Here is an 18,175-nt window from a genome sequence, read left to right on the forward strand (position 1 = left end):
AGAGCTGTTGTGTTCCGATTCTACAGCTGATCATATTGATGGTCTTGGATGGAAAGAACTAGCTGGCTTTGGTTCCAGTAGTAATTGGATTTTGGTTCACGTACACTAAGCAAATAGCCATCAGCTGTTGATTTAAGAAATGAAAGAGAAAAGAATACCCTTCTCAGGGATGGTTTCTTGCGGAGGATTAATTGACAGTTCTTTAGTGTCAGAAACACATATGACTGAATTAATGGAACTGTTCATGGCTTTTCAGTCTGCTCTACAATGAAGTTTCTAAAGGGATGAGACTACAAACATTTCTGGTGGGGAAAAACAAGCCTGCAGGTAAGCAGTTAGCCTGGCTTGTTACTGTATTTTCACTTTTTTCCCCTCTACCAAAGCACATGCTGATCCTTTTTGGAATGTCAGTGTGCACAATGGGATGCTACAAGCCAAAGCAACAAAGGCAATACATATGAAGCATTTTCTAAGCCATTCCTAGGTAGTTCAAGAAATATACTTGAGAATTACCATCATGCATGAATGTTTTATTTTTTACTTTATTGGGGTAGCACTTACATGCATCTCTGTAATGACACTGCCATATATGAAGACAGAATCTGGAATCCAAAAATGTTGGACTTCAACTTGAAAAAAAAAGAAAAAGCCAAACAGATGTAGAAGAAGAATAAAAAAGGATTTATTTATTTTTCTCAGCAGAAAAGAAGTTCTCCACTTAAGGAATCTTCCCAGCTCAGCTTTCTAGTAAAGGGCAAACAGCTGCACTTCCTAAGTATGTCAGATCAGCTGGTTTGATCTTAAGTGATGTATCAGTACCAGCATGATATGATCCATACCTCACCTTTCTATTTTCCTTTACTAAAGAGCTTTTCTGCAATTTAAACTATTGCCTTAAATGCAGCTAGAATGATGCAACTTTCCTAATAATGAAACTCGAAAAAACAGCTGACTATAGCAGACTTCCTGCAGTAGTCCAGCAATTGAATTCCCTAAAGCTTAACTGCTCAAATGGTAAATACAGACCTGTCTTGTTAAAATAAACATTTTAGTGTGCAACAAGTTACCTGTTACAAATGAAAAATAAAATTAATCTGCTATACCAAAGTGCCATTATTGCTTTAAAAACAGTCATTTTCTAGAAAGATTAGAGGAAGGCAGCAGCATTCTATTAATAGCAGCTCTTATTTGTGTAAGTACATTCACATGTAGTCAACCAAGACAGCAACATGCTGATTTAAAAATTTACTAAGCACCAGTACCTCTTTCTGGGTCATGAAGTGGTCAGAAGTTCTTACCCATAGATTTTTAATGAAGTATTATTTTCCCCAACCTTCCAACTCTGGAAATGTGCTAGCAAACCAACAGGCAACGTAGCACTTAAGGAAGAATCACTAAAGCCTTTGCCAGAACTTCAAGTGATTTGTTCTTCTGACTGCTGCCTTCTTTGGGTCTCCTGTAAGTAGCAGTCCTGCTTCTGAGACCTATTAAGATTTTTTTTATTTTTAATAAAACCATTGAAAATCTTGTTACTTTACTTTTCACCTGTGTTGTTTGTGAACTATCGTCAAATCTTGTAGAACATGTTGATTACCTCCCAGACATAGACATGTATAGATAAAATGACCCATGTTTCATTCTAACCTTATTTCTTCAAATAATACATTGCATAGGATCTAACGGCTATATTAGCTATGCAACAATTCTGCTTAAAAAAATAACATGCTGTTTATTACACCAGAAGACTCTAAAGAAATCAGAACAGTTGATCCTTTGTGGGATAGGTGGAATAGTTTCCCCTACACTTCTCAAGATAGGTTATCCATTGCTAAAATAAGATTTGATTTAGCTAACACACTTATTTAAAAATTATTATAATCTTCTGTCTTCTTTGTTTGGAATAGCATTGATTGTTATTTGTATATAAATAACATGAAAATACAACAGGCATATATATATGTTTACTTGTGTGTGTATATATATATAATAATCTTATAGCTGTTGACAGAATAATGTTCTGTAATTCCATTAATGTAGGTTGTGAAGATGGATTTCTCCTAGGGTCCTCTCCAGCAGATCTGTAATCTTTTATGTTCTCAACCACTGTGTTAACTTGATCCGAGGTTATTTTCTGAGTACAGTATCATATATGTAGTGGATATGTGGTACAAAGTACTGTGGGTGAGTTACTTTTTCAGTGAGGTTTTTTGGCTTTTAGATCAATTTAATACAGAAAAGCCTCAATATTTTACTGGGGGAGTGAGTACCATCTAGCATCCTTCTTCATGTGTATAGAGAGCAAACTGAACAGAAAAGTAACGTGTTACTGAGTGGTACTTCACTTGATCAAGAGATTCTAACCCTTGTATGTGATGCAAAAAGGTGTAGCAGGCTTATACCTATAGATTCTAATAATAAACATGGTTGTACTTTTGTATGTGTTAACATACAATTATATATTTATTACTAGTATATTGTTGGTTATGCTTTTCCTTCGGTCTTATATCTTGTAGAGATTCATGAACCCGTATTTGATTTAAATGGTGAGCTAGTGTCAGGGCAGCTTTAACAAAATGACCAATCTGTTGGCCTTTTATAGTCATATAAAAGTCATATATATAGTCATAACACTTTTCCTGTGTTTTGACTATATCTGTAGCAGGTAGCAGCCATACAATGACCTATTCCAGCTAGAACACTGAAGATTGGAAACGCAGCCCACCTCCTTCCCAGCTGCCAACAATGATCTGTGGTAGGTGGATGCAATCCTCTTCAGAAAACAAATGATTTAGCTTGGCTGGAACTATTTATTGAATTAGACAGGTATGATTAGCTTTAAACAATTTAAGTCTCTAATATTTGTCCCACCCATTTTTAAGAGTTTCTTGTGGTGGACATTACAGAATCACATATCGCCGTTCATCCCAAAGCACTGTGCTCCTAAGAAAATGCTCATCCTCCTACCCTTGCTGCAGCTGAAAGCCAGTCCTACTCATCCATTTTGCTATGGCTCTAAAAACAGATTACTATGTTGTTGAAGCCTGCTCTTTTATATCTTATCCCTTCACAGTCTTCCTTCCCCTTTGTAAGTTAAACCATCATTCTTTCCAAATGTTTTTGTACAGCATGGTGTTTTCCTAAGCATTCTAGCAAAGTGTGGTACCCATAACTGGGCACCCCAATCCAGCAGGTTCACTCCTGTAAACGTGCAGCTGATTATGTTCACCTTTCTTGCCAGAGTGTTGCATTGCCAAATTCACATCCCGCATGTGACGCTCTATAAAACAAACTGACAAATGTGGAACACTACAGAAATTTGGATCATTTGTTTAATACAAATACATTTTTGTTCACAACAATAAGCAGATATATTACTTTTGTTTCCCTTACTTCCTGTCTTTCAGTACACATTCACCCACAAAAAACATACATTTTTTTCTTTTGCAAAAGAGAGGGAGTCGAACAAGTAACACAAACTTGTAGTTCCAAATATTATACACAGTAAAATACTTTCATCATAAAGTTTCATCACATTATTAGAAATTATAAATGGTTTGTCCTGGTGATGGGGAACTTACTATTTCTTTCTACACAATAAAAATAAGCACTGCTTTCAGATAAAGCAGTGTGTGAATGGCACAATTGGACTAGTTGATAATCTTCGTAATGCTAATGATAGTCAAAAATGGTATATTTATGCCAGGTTGAAATAAACTTCATAATGCTTGTAACTTAAACCAAGAGAAGAAACGTGCGTGTCCACAGATTAGAAGTATCTTGTTTAAAATCTGAGCTCTCACACCAGATTAATTCCACCTACCTTCATTGAAACTTCACTTAAACAGAAATGCAGATTAGGCTCTTCTCAGTAATGGCAGCTTGGAGCAAGGTTCAGCCCTTGGAAGATTGTAGCCAAGCTAAATTCCACTGTTGGGGAGTTTGTTTGCCTGAGATGTAGTGGCTACACAGGTAGCTTGATACCAATCTGTATTTGATACCTCATTTCATTTAAAAAAACAAACAAACAAACTTAGAATGTCTCTTAAAATTTTCAGGATGCTGTTTTTGCAGCTTAGAAAGCTGCCCTTTTTGTGGGAAAGAAAACTCATTGGTTGATAAGCAGCTGTCTAGCATCTGAATTCATGCTCCACCATTACTCATGCAGACCTGCATCTAAGGCATGTTGGTGTGGATAGCTCCTTGCCCTCTTGAAGAGGTCTCACCCTGCTACAGAAACAAATTCCAAACCAGCATGAAATCCCTGAAAGCTCTAAAACATCCACTGCACCGAATGAGATGCGTGGGCTAATACTGTAATGCTTCACAGAGTTTAAACAGTGTTTCAAAGCTGCTGTAATCTCTGTTACTGCTGCACGGTGCAGCAGCCAGTGTCCTTCTGCTGCTTTTCCTGCTGTCCAATAAATATTTCAAAGGGAATGGAAGAATTTCAACCAAAGTCTTCCTCCATTCTTGCAATGAATTGTAAGCTCATTTGCACATACGCGTGAGTGCCAGAATGGTGTTTTGAAGCTGTCAGTATAAAATGGCTTTGCAGGTTGTTCTGTTGCTGACTCTTAAGTGTATTAAAAACAAAAAACAAACAAACAAACAAAAAGGAGTAGTAATCTTACTGGATGGCACAGATCTGCTTTCAGAAGCCCCAAGTATTTATTTTTCTTTAATTTGAACTTTATGCTTGTTCAAGAACAGAACAATGAATTAGTCTCTGGTAAGCTGTCAAAACATGGGCCACTTTTAGTGGGGCGATGACACTACAGCAGGTTAAGGAACAAATAGCAAGGTCACTGCCACTTAGATGACAGCACAACATTTTCCAGTACTTACGTAATGCTTTTTTTTTTTGTCAACCAACTTTGCTGTGATTCATCAGGTTTAATTGTAGACATAACTCCAGATGTGTAGATGCATCCACTGATTTTAAGTGTCTGACTTGCTTCAGGTATCATGAGATTTACTTTTTAGCAAGTAGATATACACTATTAGAAAACCACCTTAAGCATGTGCAATTACAAGGCAGTCCTTAGTACTTGTCACAGTTTCCTACAGACCTTGTAAAGTTTTCTCTGCAATTATAAACAGAAATTATTTGGGTACTCACTTATCTGATTTCAAATGGAAGCTGTTAGAATTCCATTTCTGATAGTGTGTAATTGGAAAGTCATTTTATAAGAAAAGACTCAAACATTAATCCAACCCACCCAGAATAACTTCGACCAAATACTAATACGTACTTCAGACCTATTCAGGCACTGAGACTTTGTGTCCCATCTAGCCAGATGGCACTTAGTTACAGCCACATTACACAAGTGATTCTAAAAGAGGAATACAATGCTCTGAGAAAAGATAAATTCTCACTAATACTGCCATTTCCAGTGGTCCCTGAGCCTTAAGCCATTAATCAGTCACAAAGAAACACCTAACAGATGAATTTCAGTACACAATCGGCCCAGCACCCTTTATATTTGGGAGAATGTGATGATTCTGTTATTTAACTGGAGGTGTTTGAACATGTAAAGAGGAAATTTACCATTAGAAACTGCAAGGGTTCTGTAGAAGACCGGTTCATGGCAAATACAGCAAATTCCTCTTGTGAATGAACCTGTGCTTTCTTACTCTCTTTACTCTGGTTCTTTATTTGCCTGTTTGCTTTTCTTGCTTAGCTAAATACAAAGAAAGAAAAAAAGAATCCAAACCTTTAAACATTACTTTTTAAATATACGTAAGTTCAAGCCATATAATTGTCTAAGCCAACACATAACTACCCCAAGTCGGTCCTTGCTGTCCTGTCCTGATGGTAAACATCACTGATATGAGAAGCAAATCACAAAATGTGTTCTTTACGTAATTCAGCCTGTTGGACACAGTATTACATCTACATTCATTTATCTATTGCACCCTTTAATGCTATCTGCACTTCATCCTTATATGAGAATGCTCAAAACATGAAGTTAACAACTGAACTGTTGAATATCTAACATTTCAAGTTTACCTGTACAGAGAGAAACCAGTGGTTTATTTCTGCAGTCAGGAAGATAAAAACTAACTTTTCAGAACAGGGGAATAAGAACTAATATTCCTTTAAGACACCTACTTATATTCTTTCATGTCTACCTTCTGTATCACGAATCTTACAAGCTTGAAATGAAAAATGCTTTTTGTCTTCCCAGTGTAATCCTTTCTCAGACCTTTGCTAATAGCAATTTAATTCTATGGTTTTGCATGCATTTTTAATTTATAGTTTTGCCTCAAAACTTTGTGTATCCAATTTATGAAAAAAATAAATTGAATTCACTCTTACAAAATAAAAGAAACAGCTGAGCTGCCGCTCTAAATACATTATCTACTATTTTTCTCCTTCCCGCACTTGTTTTGCTGACAGCTGCAGTTACATATCTGTACCCTATGGAGACATGAGTTTCTGCTGGCTGGAACTGCCTACTTGTCAAAAATTCAGGCATATTCTAAAACAGTGCTACCCTTGAAATGTTTCACGTATCCTCAGTTGACACAGCTGCCCAAACATTCAGGCTCTGCTGGAGTCGCACAAACATCTGTTACTTCACGTACTGCAGTACAGCTCTTTATCCTTCGATTCTCTTAATGCATATATTTTGTGCGGTACACTTTTGAAGTGTATCTTTAGGAAGGTAAATAGCAAATACAACTTTCAGTAGTAAACAGTTGAAAGGTTTGGTTTTGTTTCCTGTAAACAAAATGGTTATAGCAGGTCTGTGTTTACTAGCCCGGCCACCCAATCTTCTTCTGTTAAAAAAAATAATTATAATCTCGTCACATTAGTTTGGCATTGTCTGTTAAACCTGTTCTCTATTGCACTTTCTACACTTCCACTTTCACTACACTTGCTGACTAGTTGAGAAACTACTTCACAAATGGTCACATTCCATACAGTAACAAGTTGCTTTGCTGGATCCGTTTTCCTCATAGGGATTTGTTTTTTGTGTTTTTACTCAAAAAAATGCACAGTCGTTTCTACTCTCTTTCAGCATTTGTAGTGTAGAAAACACTATGCCTTATTCTGCAAGGAAGAAACAATGCTGTCTCCATCAAACTGGCATGACCTCAGATGTCATTTCTTCAGCTGCCAGCTGAGAGTTTGTACCTGTCTGTGCTACTGGCACCACCACCGCATCCTTGACATCCGAGCTCTGAGTGCACGAAGAGTTCTTCTCCTCCAGTTTTTTGGCGGTGTCTGGGCAGTTCTGAACAAAGATCACTCTGTTGTAGGCTTTCAGCCTGCGCCACAGCTGAACATAAACCTTACACTGCACGTACATGAAGACGAGGCCTCCTGTGAATCCAATGGCCACCACCACGAGTTTTGTCCAAAACGGCCATTCGAGGACACCTTGGAAATAAAACATTTACATGTATTACCATTATTAAATGATTCACATCAAGTACTGAGTATCAGTGAAACATGTTGAAAAGAAGCCAGTTGCTAAGCATTCCCAAATACAAATATGCTCCCGTGGCAAAGAGAACAGCAGCCATATTCTCTATATTCTCCCCATAGGTGGAGTGACAGACAAGAAACTACACCTGACTCCCCCTTCTGATTTCTTCACAATTTGGTCAAATAAGAAATTGAGGCACAATCACAAGAGGTGCATAATGCTTGATACAGTCATACCAAACAAACCCCAACATTTTTAGCCCCATATCTTCACTTAACCAAAAACACAAATACCATATCCGAGGTTACTGTACGCCTAGAAATACTAAGCACGTCTTCAACAATTATTTTTATATAATCCTAGAAATATGGCAGTGTTACAGTATCTGGGAGGCCAATATTTACAATGTTTCTACCCGATTCTAGCTTTAGTCTGAAGGCAGGGTAGAGTAAAAAAACATAGTGGAAAGAACTCAATTTCCTGATCTGTCTTCTTTGCCTTTCTTTCTTTCCTACCATTCTGTTTGTACAACCCCCAGAATTCACCAATATCAAAAAGAAGAATTTCTATCTCCATGCAGTAAAACTTTACAGTTCTGGGTTTATCAGTTATTATTTTTCTCACTGCCTTAATCTTTATCAGATGAATTACATTGAATAAACAGTGATCACATTGATACTTGCAGATAAAAAGATCTAAGGATGCTGACACTAAAGAGCTAGAGACAAAAGCATTTGTATTTGGATCTGATATGAAAAACGTTAAGACAATTTGCACTGACATAAATGTGATCTTATGATTTTACCAGAATAAAATGCTGTTGCATTAAGAGCAAGCTTCCACTCATTAATTCATATCACTGCATCTGCTTTTGTCAGACATTAAGTAGCATAATTTGTAAAGGAACAGCTACTTTCCTTCCATTGTGCACTGCCTCATCACATTAAAGATGTGATCAGCATACTATACTTGAGGGTTAGACTTCCTGTATCAATGCTTAAGCCATCAGGCTTTAAGCAACGTGCCACACAACAACAAAATATTATGGAATACTGGAGGGCGGATTCAGCCTCTACTGCCATATCACCAACATCCACGTCTAACATTCTGGGCCAACATAATAAAACAGGAAGGTATTACTTTTGGATCAGCCTTAATGTCATACCTCCTACTTAATTAGCATATTAACTGATGGTGTTGGCCAATTAATTTTAGAAATTTGCTGCAAAATGAAAGCATGCAAAGCCAACGTAAATCACTTTGTGTCTCACTAATCACACAGTCTCTTTAGTTCAACTTGACATGGAAAAATCTATTTAGATTTGTTGAATTTGTTAATAAATCTGTTTCTGGGAAAAACAGAATGACCAAAGTGCTATTTGCTAAGGTAGCATATCCAGTGGTGTGTTTTTTCCTTTTGGGAAAAACATCTTTAATAATTGCTTCTAGAAAACACCATCTCCTTCCTGCTCTTAACAATGAAAACAGCATGGTTTGCATCTGTCTAAGACCTGTCAGTGGGTTATGACATTTAGAACCAGCAAGCCATAGCTGGAGTGCTGAACACAAAATACAGAAGATGAATAAACAGCTCAGCTTTCCTGTAGTCTGTTCCACACTGTAGCAGGGAGGATGTGCTGGCTGCTTATGTTGCTTAAGCCAGAGCATGGCATAGTGAATTCCGCACCTCTACATTCCAAGATTGTCATATTATCAAAGATTTGGTCTTTATTAGAAGAGACAAAGCTCAGCTAAGCCCAGGCCAGTTTCTTCAAGCAGAGCAAATTTATTTGAAACTTTATTCCCTAGCACTGGTGCCATATTAGTTCTAGAATATTTAAAATATATATTTTAAATTGTCATTCCATAGACCAATGACAGGTTTGCCAATCCAGAGGTTTATACTTCTATTTATTTGCATTTGCAAAGAGAAAAATAAAGCTTAAATATTTTTTGAGATATACACTTGAACAAGGAATTTTAGACTTATGCAATATTAAGAATACTACTGCTGTTCTGGGCTTTAAGTTTTTCCACTCCTCAACATAGTTAAAGTTCTTTTCCTCCACTGTTCAGTGTCTTTTCTCCAGCAATTCCACTGAAACAGAAATGATGAAAGGAGGGAAAAGCAAACTGCACATCTCTCCCCACTCATTACAGACATTTGGGTCTGTAGAAATACTTTTTTTTCCTCCCAGCAAGCAAGTTCATGGGCAGAAGAACTCTTTTCACTAACACTTATTTTTGTGTGTTGTAACTAGCTCTCAGGCATCTCTTCGTTCATTTTTTAGTGTGGAGAATCATCCATACACATTTGGCAAACGCTGAGTTCCATCCACATTGTAAATACTTTCTGAGCCTACCAAGATTGATTAATGCAATTCTCACACATTTTATGTAAATTCGTGTTGGCTGATTTGTTGTGTAAATTCAGCTCATCCAAAGCCCATACCTTTCTCCTTTTGAACAAATGGGATGGTTGATGCTGTACTAGTAAGAACTACAAAGCCATTCCTAGTCCTATCCTCAGGGCATTAGAAAGAGGGCAAACCAAGACTTTGTATGATACATTTATCTGATTTAGCGAGGCTTGTTACATATTTCTCTTGCATAGGTCAGAAATGCAAGCATCTGGAGTATTAAATATTTATCTAACTAAGAAGGCAAAAAGCTCTGCCTGTTTTACTTTCCCTGTAACTAGAGAGTGTAGCACAAACCTTTTCCCTCTACTGCCTAATTCTTAACATCAACGCAGAACAAAAAAAGTTTTAAATCAACCTCCTCATATTTAAGAGTGAATCTGAGATTGAATAGACTAAGACTTAAATCAAACGTGGAGTAGAAATAGAAAGCAATAGATCACTTCACAGTATAATCTCCACACACAGAATGTAACCTACTTATGTTAAACATGCACTTTTAAGTGTAAATTCTACAACCAGTTGATTTCGTTTTCATGATAAATCTTTATTTTAACTTCTCAGAATTTTTACACAGTGAATTAGAATGTGACTGACTGACTGCTGTGTGATTAAAGTTTAGACTGAGGAATAGGAGAGTTCTGCCATCTCTGTGTGGCAAGCAGAAGAGTATTTGAGCGTCACTAGGAGGGGTAGCACTGCATGACACATCCCAGAAAGGCAAGAGTGCTTAACTGGGAATGTGTCTTCACAAGAATAAGTTACTGCTGCTCAGGCAAAAGGCTGTGTTTTTTAACATCTTCAATTGGAATCTTCTAACTAGAGAAAAAAAAGTACAGGCTAGCATCATCACTCTTAGACTCTGCCAGGCCCCAAAGTAAATGCTTCCCAGAAATTAAATCAGGTAGCTAATTCTCTTTTTTTTTTCCCCCTTGAAATATTCAATTCTATCAATTTAACTGAGTGTTTTGGGGCAATAAATCTGTTCTGAGTTCTGAATTTCAGAATTCAAACTGTTATAAAACCTGTAAGCTAAAGCTAATAAAAGAAGCACTTTGTTTATGCAGTTAATCTGCTACAAAACATACTAGCTGAACAATCTATTAGTTCTACAGTAACTAACTTCCCAGCACACACTAGGAACAATTGGGCTGAAGTCCTGTTTGTGGCATCTAAAGGATTACTGGTAATTACTTCTTGTAATTAAGAAGTAATTTGTTTCTAAAGCTTTTCCAATAACTTACCTTCACCCTCTCTTCTCTCCCACACCTTTTGCAATTTCTGAGATTTTTTATTTTTATTTCTATTTTTGAAACATGGAATCATAGAATCATTAGGTTGGCAGGAACCTCTTTAGATCATCTGGTCCAAACTCCTTGCTCAAATAGGATCACCTAGAGAAGGTTGTCCTGAACATGTCCAGTTGGGTTTTGAGTATCTCCATTGATGGAGACTCCACAACTACTCCAGTCAAGTTGTTCCAATGTCTTTGGCCATCCTTCACAGCAAATACAACTAGATTAACCCCAGGCTGGATGGGGCTGTGAGCAGCCTGGTCTAGAGGGAGGTGTCCCTGCCTATAGCAGGGGGATGGAACTAGATGATCTTACAGGTCCCTTCCATCCCAAACCACACTATGATTCTGTGAATCAGAATCACAGTGAAATGCAGGAATAGCTTTCAGTGCTGCTTAATTCCCACAATGAGGGCCAACACAACCAGAACTCACTCTCTTGGAATTCCTTACTAGGAAGCTTGTTGGTGAAAAGACTACACATATATATATATGTATACACACACACACATATATTATATATATATATATATATATATTTACAGGATACAGAGGTTTAGGTGGGTAATATATTTTGTGAACTGAGCTTGCACTGAGCTGTTTGATTTTGACTCATCTTTTTGTGTATGCTTTTCTCGATACAGGGAGATTAACTTAAGAAGAAGCAGTAGGCTAGTTAAGCCGTCTCTAATGGTTACACTTAGTTGAGATCTCTCTGCAGGGGCATAGCACAAGCTTTTAACACAGATGTGTTCATTACTTCTGCATTAAAGTATTTGATGTAGCCATGTATCAGTGAGGTGTTCCTTGAGAACAGAATGTGACTGGTTACGCAGCCACATTTCAAGTCCATCCACAGCATTATCAAGATAGAAGATGAAAGACACTTACCATTATCATTGCCTTGTTTAATTTCCTCTGCGGTTCTATCAATTAAGACATACAATGACCAGACAACACAGGTAATTGCAATTACATGGAATGTGACTGAACAAACTATTTTCCTCCTCTCACTTGTCGTCATCTGTAGTTTTTCCCACTACAATTAAAAAAAATAAATAAATGATAGAAAGAAAGAAAATTAGGCTAGTGAAATATGACAAGAAACCAATTAGGCCATGCTGCCTCTATAGATGTAATGAATCCTTTCATTTCAGTAAAATACAGAACAGTGATGTGTGCACTGTCACCATAAAATTCATAATGATCTCATTTTCACAGATTCAAAGGAACGAAGAATTAGGAAGAAGAGTTCTGTTCTTTACCTGTTTGTGAATGACATCTCAAACCATTCTGTTGCAGCACAGCCACAACATGTCAAAAGCTGAACATTTATTTTAACTTTACCTGATCACACTGAGAAGAAAACACAAACATTAGCTTGTAATATTCAAGCTATTCTCAGATATTCTCGGTTGCTTACAATTAGAGGAACGCAGTGGTGAAGCAGCCTTCCCATAGAATACGAACTTAAGAAATGCATCTCCACTAAGGATTAAATTCAATAAACCTGAAAAGATGATCATGTGGAAATGATCATACATGACAGCAGTCTCAGTAACCTGAGTATCATCTGGGCATACGTTTGCATATTATAGCACTAAGTCAAGGTATATGCTTGTGAATTATGCCACTAAATCCTGCCTTAAGTTATGGCCATTTTAAGGTGAAACAAGCAATTCTTTGCATTTGAACAACGTAACTTCTGAGGTTTTTTTGTTTTTTTTTTTGTTTTTTTTTAATCTTGCTTGTGAATGCATCTGCTATATGAGCACTTTTATTAAACAAAACCTTCTCTGCTAAAATGCTTGCCTTTGAAAACAGACAGAAGAATATGACATTTACAAGCAAAATGCCATGATTCTGATGAACGATCTTGCAGCCCATAGCTGGAACACAGCAAGTGCAAAGTGTGATACAACAGTGCCACCCATCTCTCAGCCATGCAAATGCTCACCTGGGCTGCAGCTGGGAAGCCAGCACAAGTTTTGTTTTGGGGAAGTAACAAACTTCACAAATTGCTTATGGCCACTGTTGGAAATGGCATCCTAAGCTAAGTAGATCTTTAAGCTGAACCAAATTGACTGTTCTTGAAGTCTGAACACTCCAGTCAGGTTTCAGCCGATTACAGCTGTAGTGAAAGCTGATTTTTGAATATAAGCCTGGAAAAATTGGAGGCATTAAAAAAGGTAATAAAAAACAGAACCCTGGGTTCATGTAGTTTGTATTAGTAGTATTCAGTGGGTAGAAAGGACATTGTCATTACAGTCGTATTGTATCTTAACATCAACCAGGTTACACAGCGTTTGACCTGCAGACTTTGATCATTTTTGCAATGAAAAATTCAACTCAAGCTTTGCAAGAGGCTTTCTTGCCATAGGAATAGATGTCTTTGTCCTTAAGGAAGAAAGGATTCTACTTTAACACTTCATGTAGCTTTGGATGCTTTGTGGAAGATCAGTGAAGAATACAAAGAAAAATGAACTGGTAATTAAACAGATTCTTTCAGTCATCTCTTATACTACAGTTTTGTTCTATTGGAGGGAAAATTCTATGCTGAATTTTTTATTGCCATGCATATCAGCAGCTCATTATAGCCTTTCTGTTCTCTGTAATACACTCAAAAGCTTTTGAGAGTTCATCTGAATGCAAAGTCATAAAAGTCTTTTCCATACAGAATTTGAAAGTTTAAAAAGAAGAATGTTGATCTCATTAATATAAATGTAAACATTTTGTAGGTAGAAAAATTGACGACAGGCAGAATAGATAAAAAAGTAAAGGACAGTTTGTCAAGCTTGTCCTGAGATTTACAGAAAGGGGAGAGCGAGATGGCAGAAATGGGCTAAAGCAGGCCTTTTTTGTTAACATCCCATGATCACAGAATCATTAAGGTTGAAAAGGCCAATAAGATAACCTAGCCCAACCATCAACCCATGCCTGTGATCACTCTAAACCATGTTACTCAGTGTCACATCTTCCCTTTTCTTGAACACTTCCAGTGACAGTGACACGTCCCTGCGCAGCCCATTCCAGTGTCTCACCACTCTTTCTGAGAAGAAATGTTTCCTAATATCTAACCTGAAACTCCCCTGGCACAACTTGAGGCCATCACCTCTTGTTTGATTGCTGTTACATGGAAAAGAGGCCACCCCGCACCTCGCTATATCCTCCTTTCAGGGAGTTGTAGACAGTGAGAAGGTCTCCCCAAGCCTCCTCCAGACTAAACAATCAGCCACTCCTTGTGAGACTTCTGTTCCAGACCCTCTATAGCTTCACTGTCCTTCTCTGGACATGCTTCAGGGCCTCAATGTCTCTCTTGTAGTGAGGGACACAAAACCGAATGCAATACTCGAGATGTGGCCACACAGCAAGTCACAATCTTGCTTCTTCTCTGGCCCCTTCTCCCACAAGAAAGCGTATCTGTGTGCCTCTTATAACCATGTTACCACACCAGAAATAATGAGGTTAGGAACAGAACAGTAGAGGCCACTGGGTGGTTATGGAGCTGGAACACCACACAGAGAACCAGCTGCAATAGAAAAGGACAGAGGGAGGATCGTGCTCACTGGAATGGATGCGAAGGGGATCTGAGTACTTGGGACCAGCTTACAGCTGCTCAGTGGCTCCCAAGGCAGTGCTGCTGGTGTGCCTGGCTCCAGCTGTAGTCCCAGTTGTCCTCTGCTCCAGTCACTGCAGTCTGAGCTCAGACAGGGAAGTCAAACTATAACATTTGTAAAGGAGTCCTGGTGATCCCTGTGGTAGATGAGGTAATTTTGTTGTCCTAAGCACGTATTGTAGCTTGGATAAACAGAGAGCGTTGTGACTGCTGTCATTCTCTGCTAGGTAGGTGATCTGCTAGCAATTTAAATGAGAAGTTTGCTATTTTAGCATTTTTGCAGTAGGCTTAAATCTAACATTTAAACGTTAGTGTTAGTACAGACTTGTTTGGATAAAAGCAAAAACTGATGAAGTAAAAACTGCTTGAAAGTCCATAGCAAAGGCTTTGAAGCAACAGTATACTGGACAGTAAAAGCATCAGCTCCTTTTCTTGTGCTTTGTTGTCCAGGGCTCCATGTATGCTAAAGCTGGGCGGGTACATTTGGCAGCTGCTGCCACATCTCACAGCATAGGTGTGCCTCCATAACTCCCATTAAATTAAAGCTCTGTGGTACTTCCCAGCTTCCTCAATTCCCACGGCTACACGAAGCTGCATAACAATTTAACTAATAACTAAAATAAGAGTGCCAATACAATTGCCTTGGAAGCGTGTATCCCAGGGAAGCTTGCACCGTGCTCTGCAAACCACTGGAGGGCGGTGGGAGACAACATATGTGCTGCAGAAGTTCCTACCAAGCCAGGGCAAACCAAGTGCCCAGGGTTTGCTCCGGCTGTCAGAAAACCAAACCATTCCCTGCAGCGCTCTTCCCAGCCCAATCGACACTTACAGCTGCTGCTAAAACAAGGCATGCAATTGAGCCCGAGTTCTGTGCTTCGCTGTCAAGAAGTCTATAATAAGCCTGTGCCCTGCTGTAGATTTCCACGTTGTGTTCTGCTCCTTACCAACCATCTTACTCAGAAATGTAAAGGAAACAAGTTGCTGGCTTCATACCTCACTCCTGCAATTTAAAAATGCAGTCATGAGTCCTCTGGGGGAGAGAGAGAGAGAAAAAAAAAAGTTGTGAACAGCCCTCATGCCCAACATCTAAATCATGCGCTGTCAACCACTTCCCCTTCCTGTCACACAGCCTGAGAAAATCCCTCATGTTTGTTTTGAAGGACCCAATTTGCCACCCCACGTGGCATTAATAAAACCTCAGTTAATCAATATGCAACAGATAAATTGGGATTTTTTTTTTTAATATCCTCTGAAAAAAATGATTGCCTGAGGGTCTGAAAATGCTGCTTCATAACCCAGAAATAGCAGCACAGCCTTTCTACTTAACACAGAAGCACATCCACAGTTTTAGTTCTCTCCTGCACACGGAGCTTTCCACAAAGCAGGGTCAGGGTGCCCCAGTGCAGAAACAACAGCTTTGCACCATTCACACAACGCTGCTCCTGTTCCACAGAACTGCTCTCTGCAAGCTTTGCTGCCTGTGTTCCTTTTCCCACTGTCAGACTGTAGTTGTACAATTTTGTGTCCTCATGTTAGCTCCTGCTAGGGGTAACCGTCTGTCATGCTGGGCACCAAATTTTGTCTGTACAGACTTCCTGGAGCAATTCTCAATCTACTCCAGTGTTGAAGATACACGTTTTAAAACAAAAGGTGTTTTTTCTGGCTCATGACCAAACTGGAGGTGAAGTTAATGGGCTGCTTTGCCAGAGAATGAATGCCTAGACTTTTGACTCCCAGGTATTTGCAGGAACCTTATTTGTAAATTACACATAAGGAGGCTTCATAGGGAAATCTGGAACAGGCATGATATTTTTCTTGTTCTGACATATTTCTCTATAGCCATTATTCAGCAAAGAAATGACAATGGATGTAATGCAAACAGATTTCCTTCTGTTCTCACAGCTGAAATCACGCAACATTTTCTAAAGAAAGACTTTGAACCAACCTCGATCTTGAAATAATCATGCAAAACGTAGGCTAATTTTGTTAGGGGCTGTCATAGAAACTGCATTTTGCACACAGGTTAGGGGTACTCAGAAAAGCACCTTTCTTGTCTCAAAACAGGCCTGAAGGATCCAGGTTGTGCTTTTTAAAAAAGCTCCCATAGTGTGGAGCAGTGTACAGAGCGGTGAGCTGAGCAGGGAAGACATATCAGCATCGTGAACATGCAGCTTGCAGTTATTTATTGTCTTTGGGGTGGGGAGGGTTCTTTGGTGGCTTGTTGCAGTCCTAATTGGCTCAGGCTCACTGCTATCAAACGACAGCTGGAGGAAAGCAGCTCAACGGTAGTTTGCAGGAATAGGATTTGTGCAGTGGGTGGAAGAGGAAGAAATAACAGTAATGAAAGACAACGGGGTTCCCCACATCAGAGGAACAAAACAGCCTCATGTAGATCTGAAGTACTGATCAGAGATGAGACTTTAAACCTTGTAATTTAAGGAAAAGCATTTTGGAGCACACTGTGCTATTTAAACAACATGTGGTTACAGTCTGTACCCGAGGGACTGCATCTTAAAGAAGAAAAAAGTATGCCTTGCTGCATCCTGTTTCAAGTGAAGTACCTGTCATGCAAACAGCATGTACCAAGTCTCCTGGCTAAAACTGAAAGGAATGGGCCATGAAACCTCCTTGTTCTGTTCCCCAAACACTTCCAGAGTGCATTCGGAGAGGAAGAACTCAGTGGGTTCACAGAAAACACATCTGTGATCGCCTTTTGTCAAAAGATGCAACCCAGAGAAGAAAATCCTGTAAGGACCAGAGTAAGAACCCTGCCACTGAGCACAAAAATAAAATAAATAAAAATTTTAACACTCCCCCCCATGTTGTCTGGTGTATTGTATGGCCACATCCATGCATAGCCCTACCTTGACCTAGTTAGCTCATTAGATTAACTGCTACAAATCCTCCTCTGGCAAATGTGCCTCAAGTTTACATAAAATCTATGTCTGTCCCCCATGTGACATTAAACAAACACAACTAGAATGCAAATTAATACCTGTGTTGTGTTTTAAACAACTATTTTAAAAGTGCAAACCTTAGGTGCATCTCTAAAGACAAACGCTTTAATTCCCTTTTACGTGCAATATGCATGCCTACACTATTGAAAGAACTAGTTAATGAAAAATCTCACTTGGATACATACTTTGAGATTATCACCTGCATAGAACTAGTAAATCAGCTTTATAAAAATGAAGACAGCCCTATATTTCTTTTCAATCAACAGCTAAAAGGGCTGGACTAGAGTGATATAATCAGTGAGCACTCTTCACAAACTTATTCGATCTTTAACTACGCACGTCATCAATTAGCAGACCCTTAAAAAGTGCAAAGTAGGGATATTAAGCAATTTGAGATCATTTCTAAAATGAAGTAGCTGTTTTTGCAATCTGGAAGTACCATTGAGAATACT

At 38.6% G+C, this 18,175-nt stretch overlaps 1 protein-coding gene across 5 annotated transcripts in view; it reads right to left on the minus strand.

Annotated features, from left to right (window-relative positions):
- Window positions 1-3,315: 3,315 nt before the first annotated feature.
- MARCH1 (membrane associated ring-CH-type finger 1) overlaps window positions 3,316-18,175 on the minus strand; it is a 220,403-nt gene continuing 205,543 nt past the window's right edge. For all 5 annotated transcript variants that reach the window (XM_004940913.5, XM_015285291.4, XM_015285292.4 and 2 more), the window contains 2 exons: window positions 12,042-12,189; window positions 3,316-7,387 (listed from right to left, as the gene is read on the minus strand). In XM_004940913.5, the coding sequence (XP_004940970.2) occupies window positions 7,086-7,387; window positions 12,042-12,189 (450 nt within the window). In that variant the 3' untranslated portion in view covers window positions 3,316-7,085. The remainder of the gene's footprint in view (window positions 7,388-12,041; window positions 12,190-18,175) is intronic.

The sequence above is a fragment of the Gallus gallus genome, chromosome 4 (genome assembly GCF_016699485.2).
Source record: "Gallus gallus isolate bGalGal1 chromosome 4, bGalGal1.mat.broiler.GRCg7b, whole genome shotgun sequence".
NCBI classification, from domain to species: Eukaryota; Metazoa; Chordata; class Aves; order Galliformes; family Phasianidae; genus Gallus; species Gallus gallus.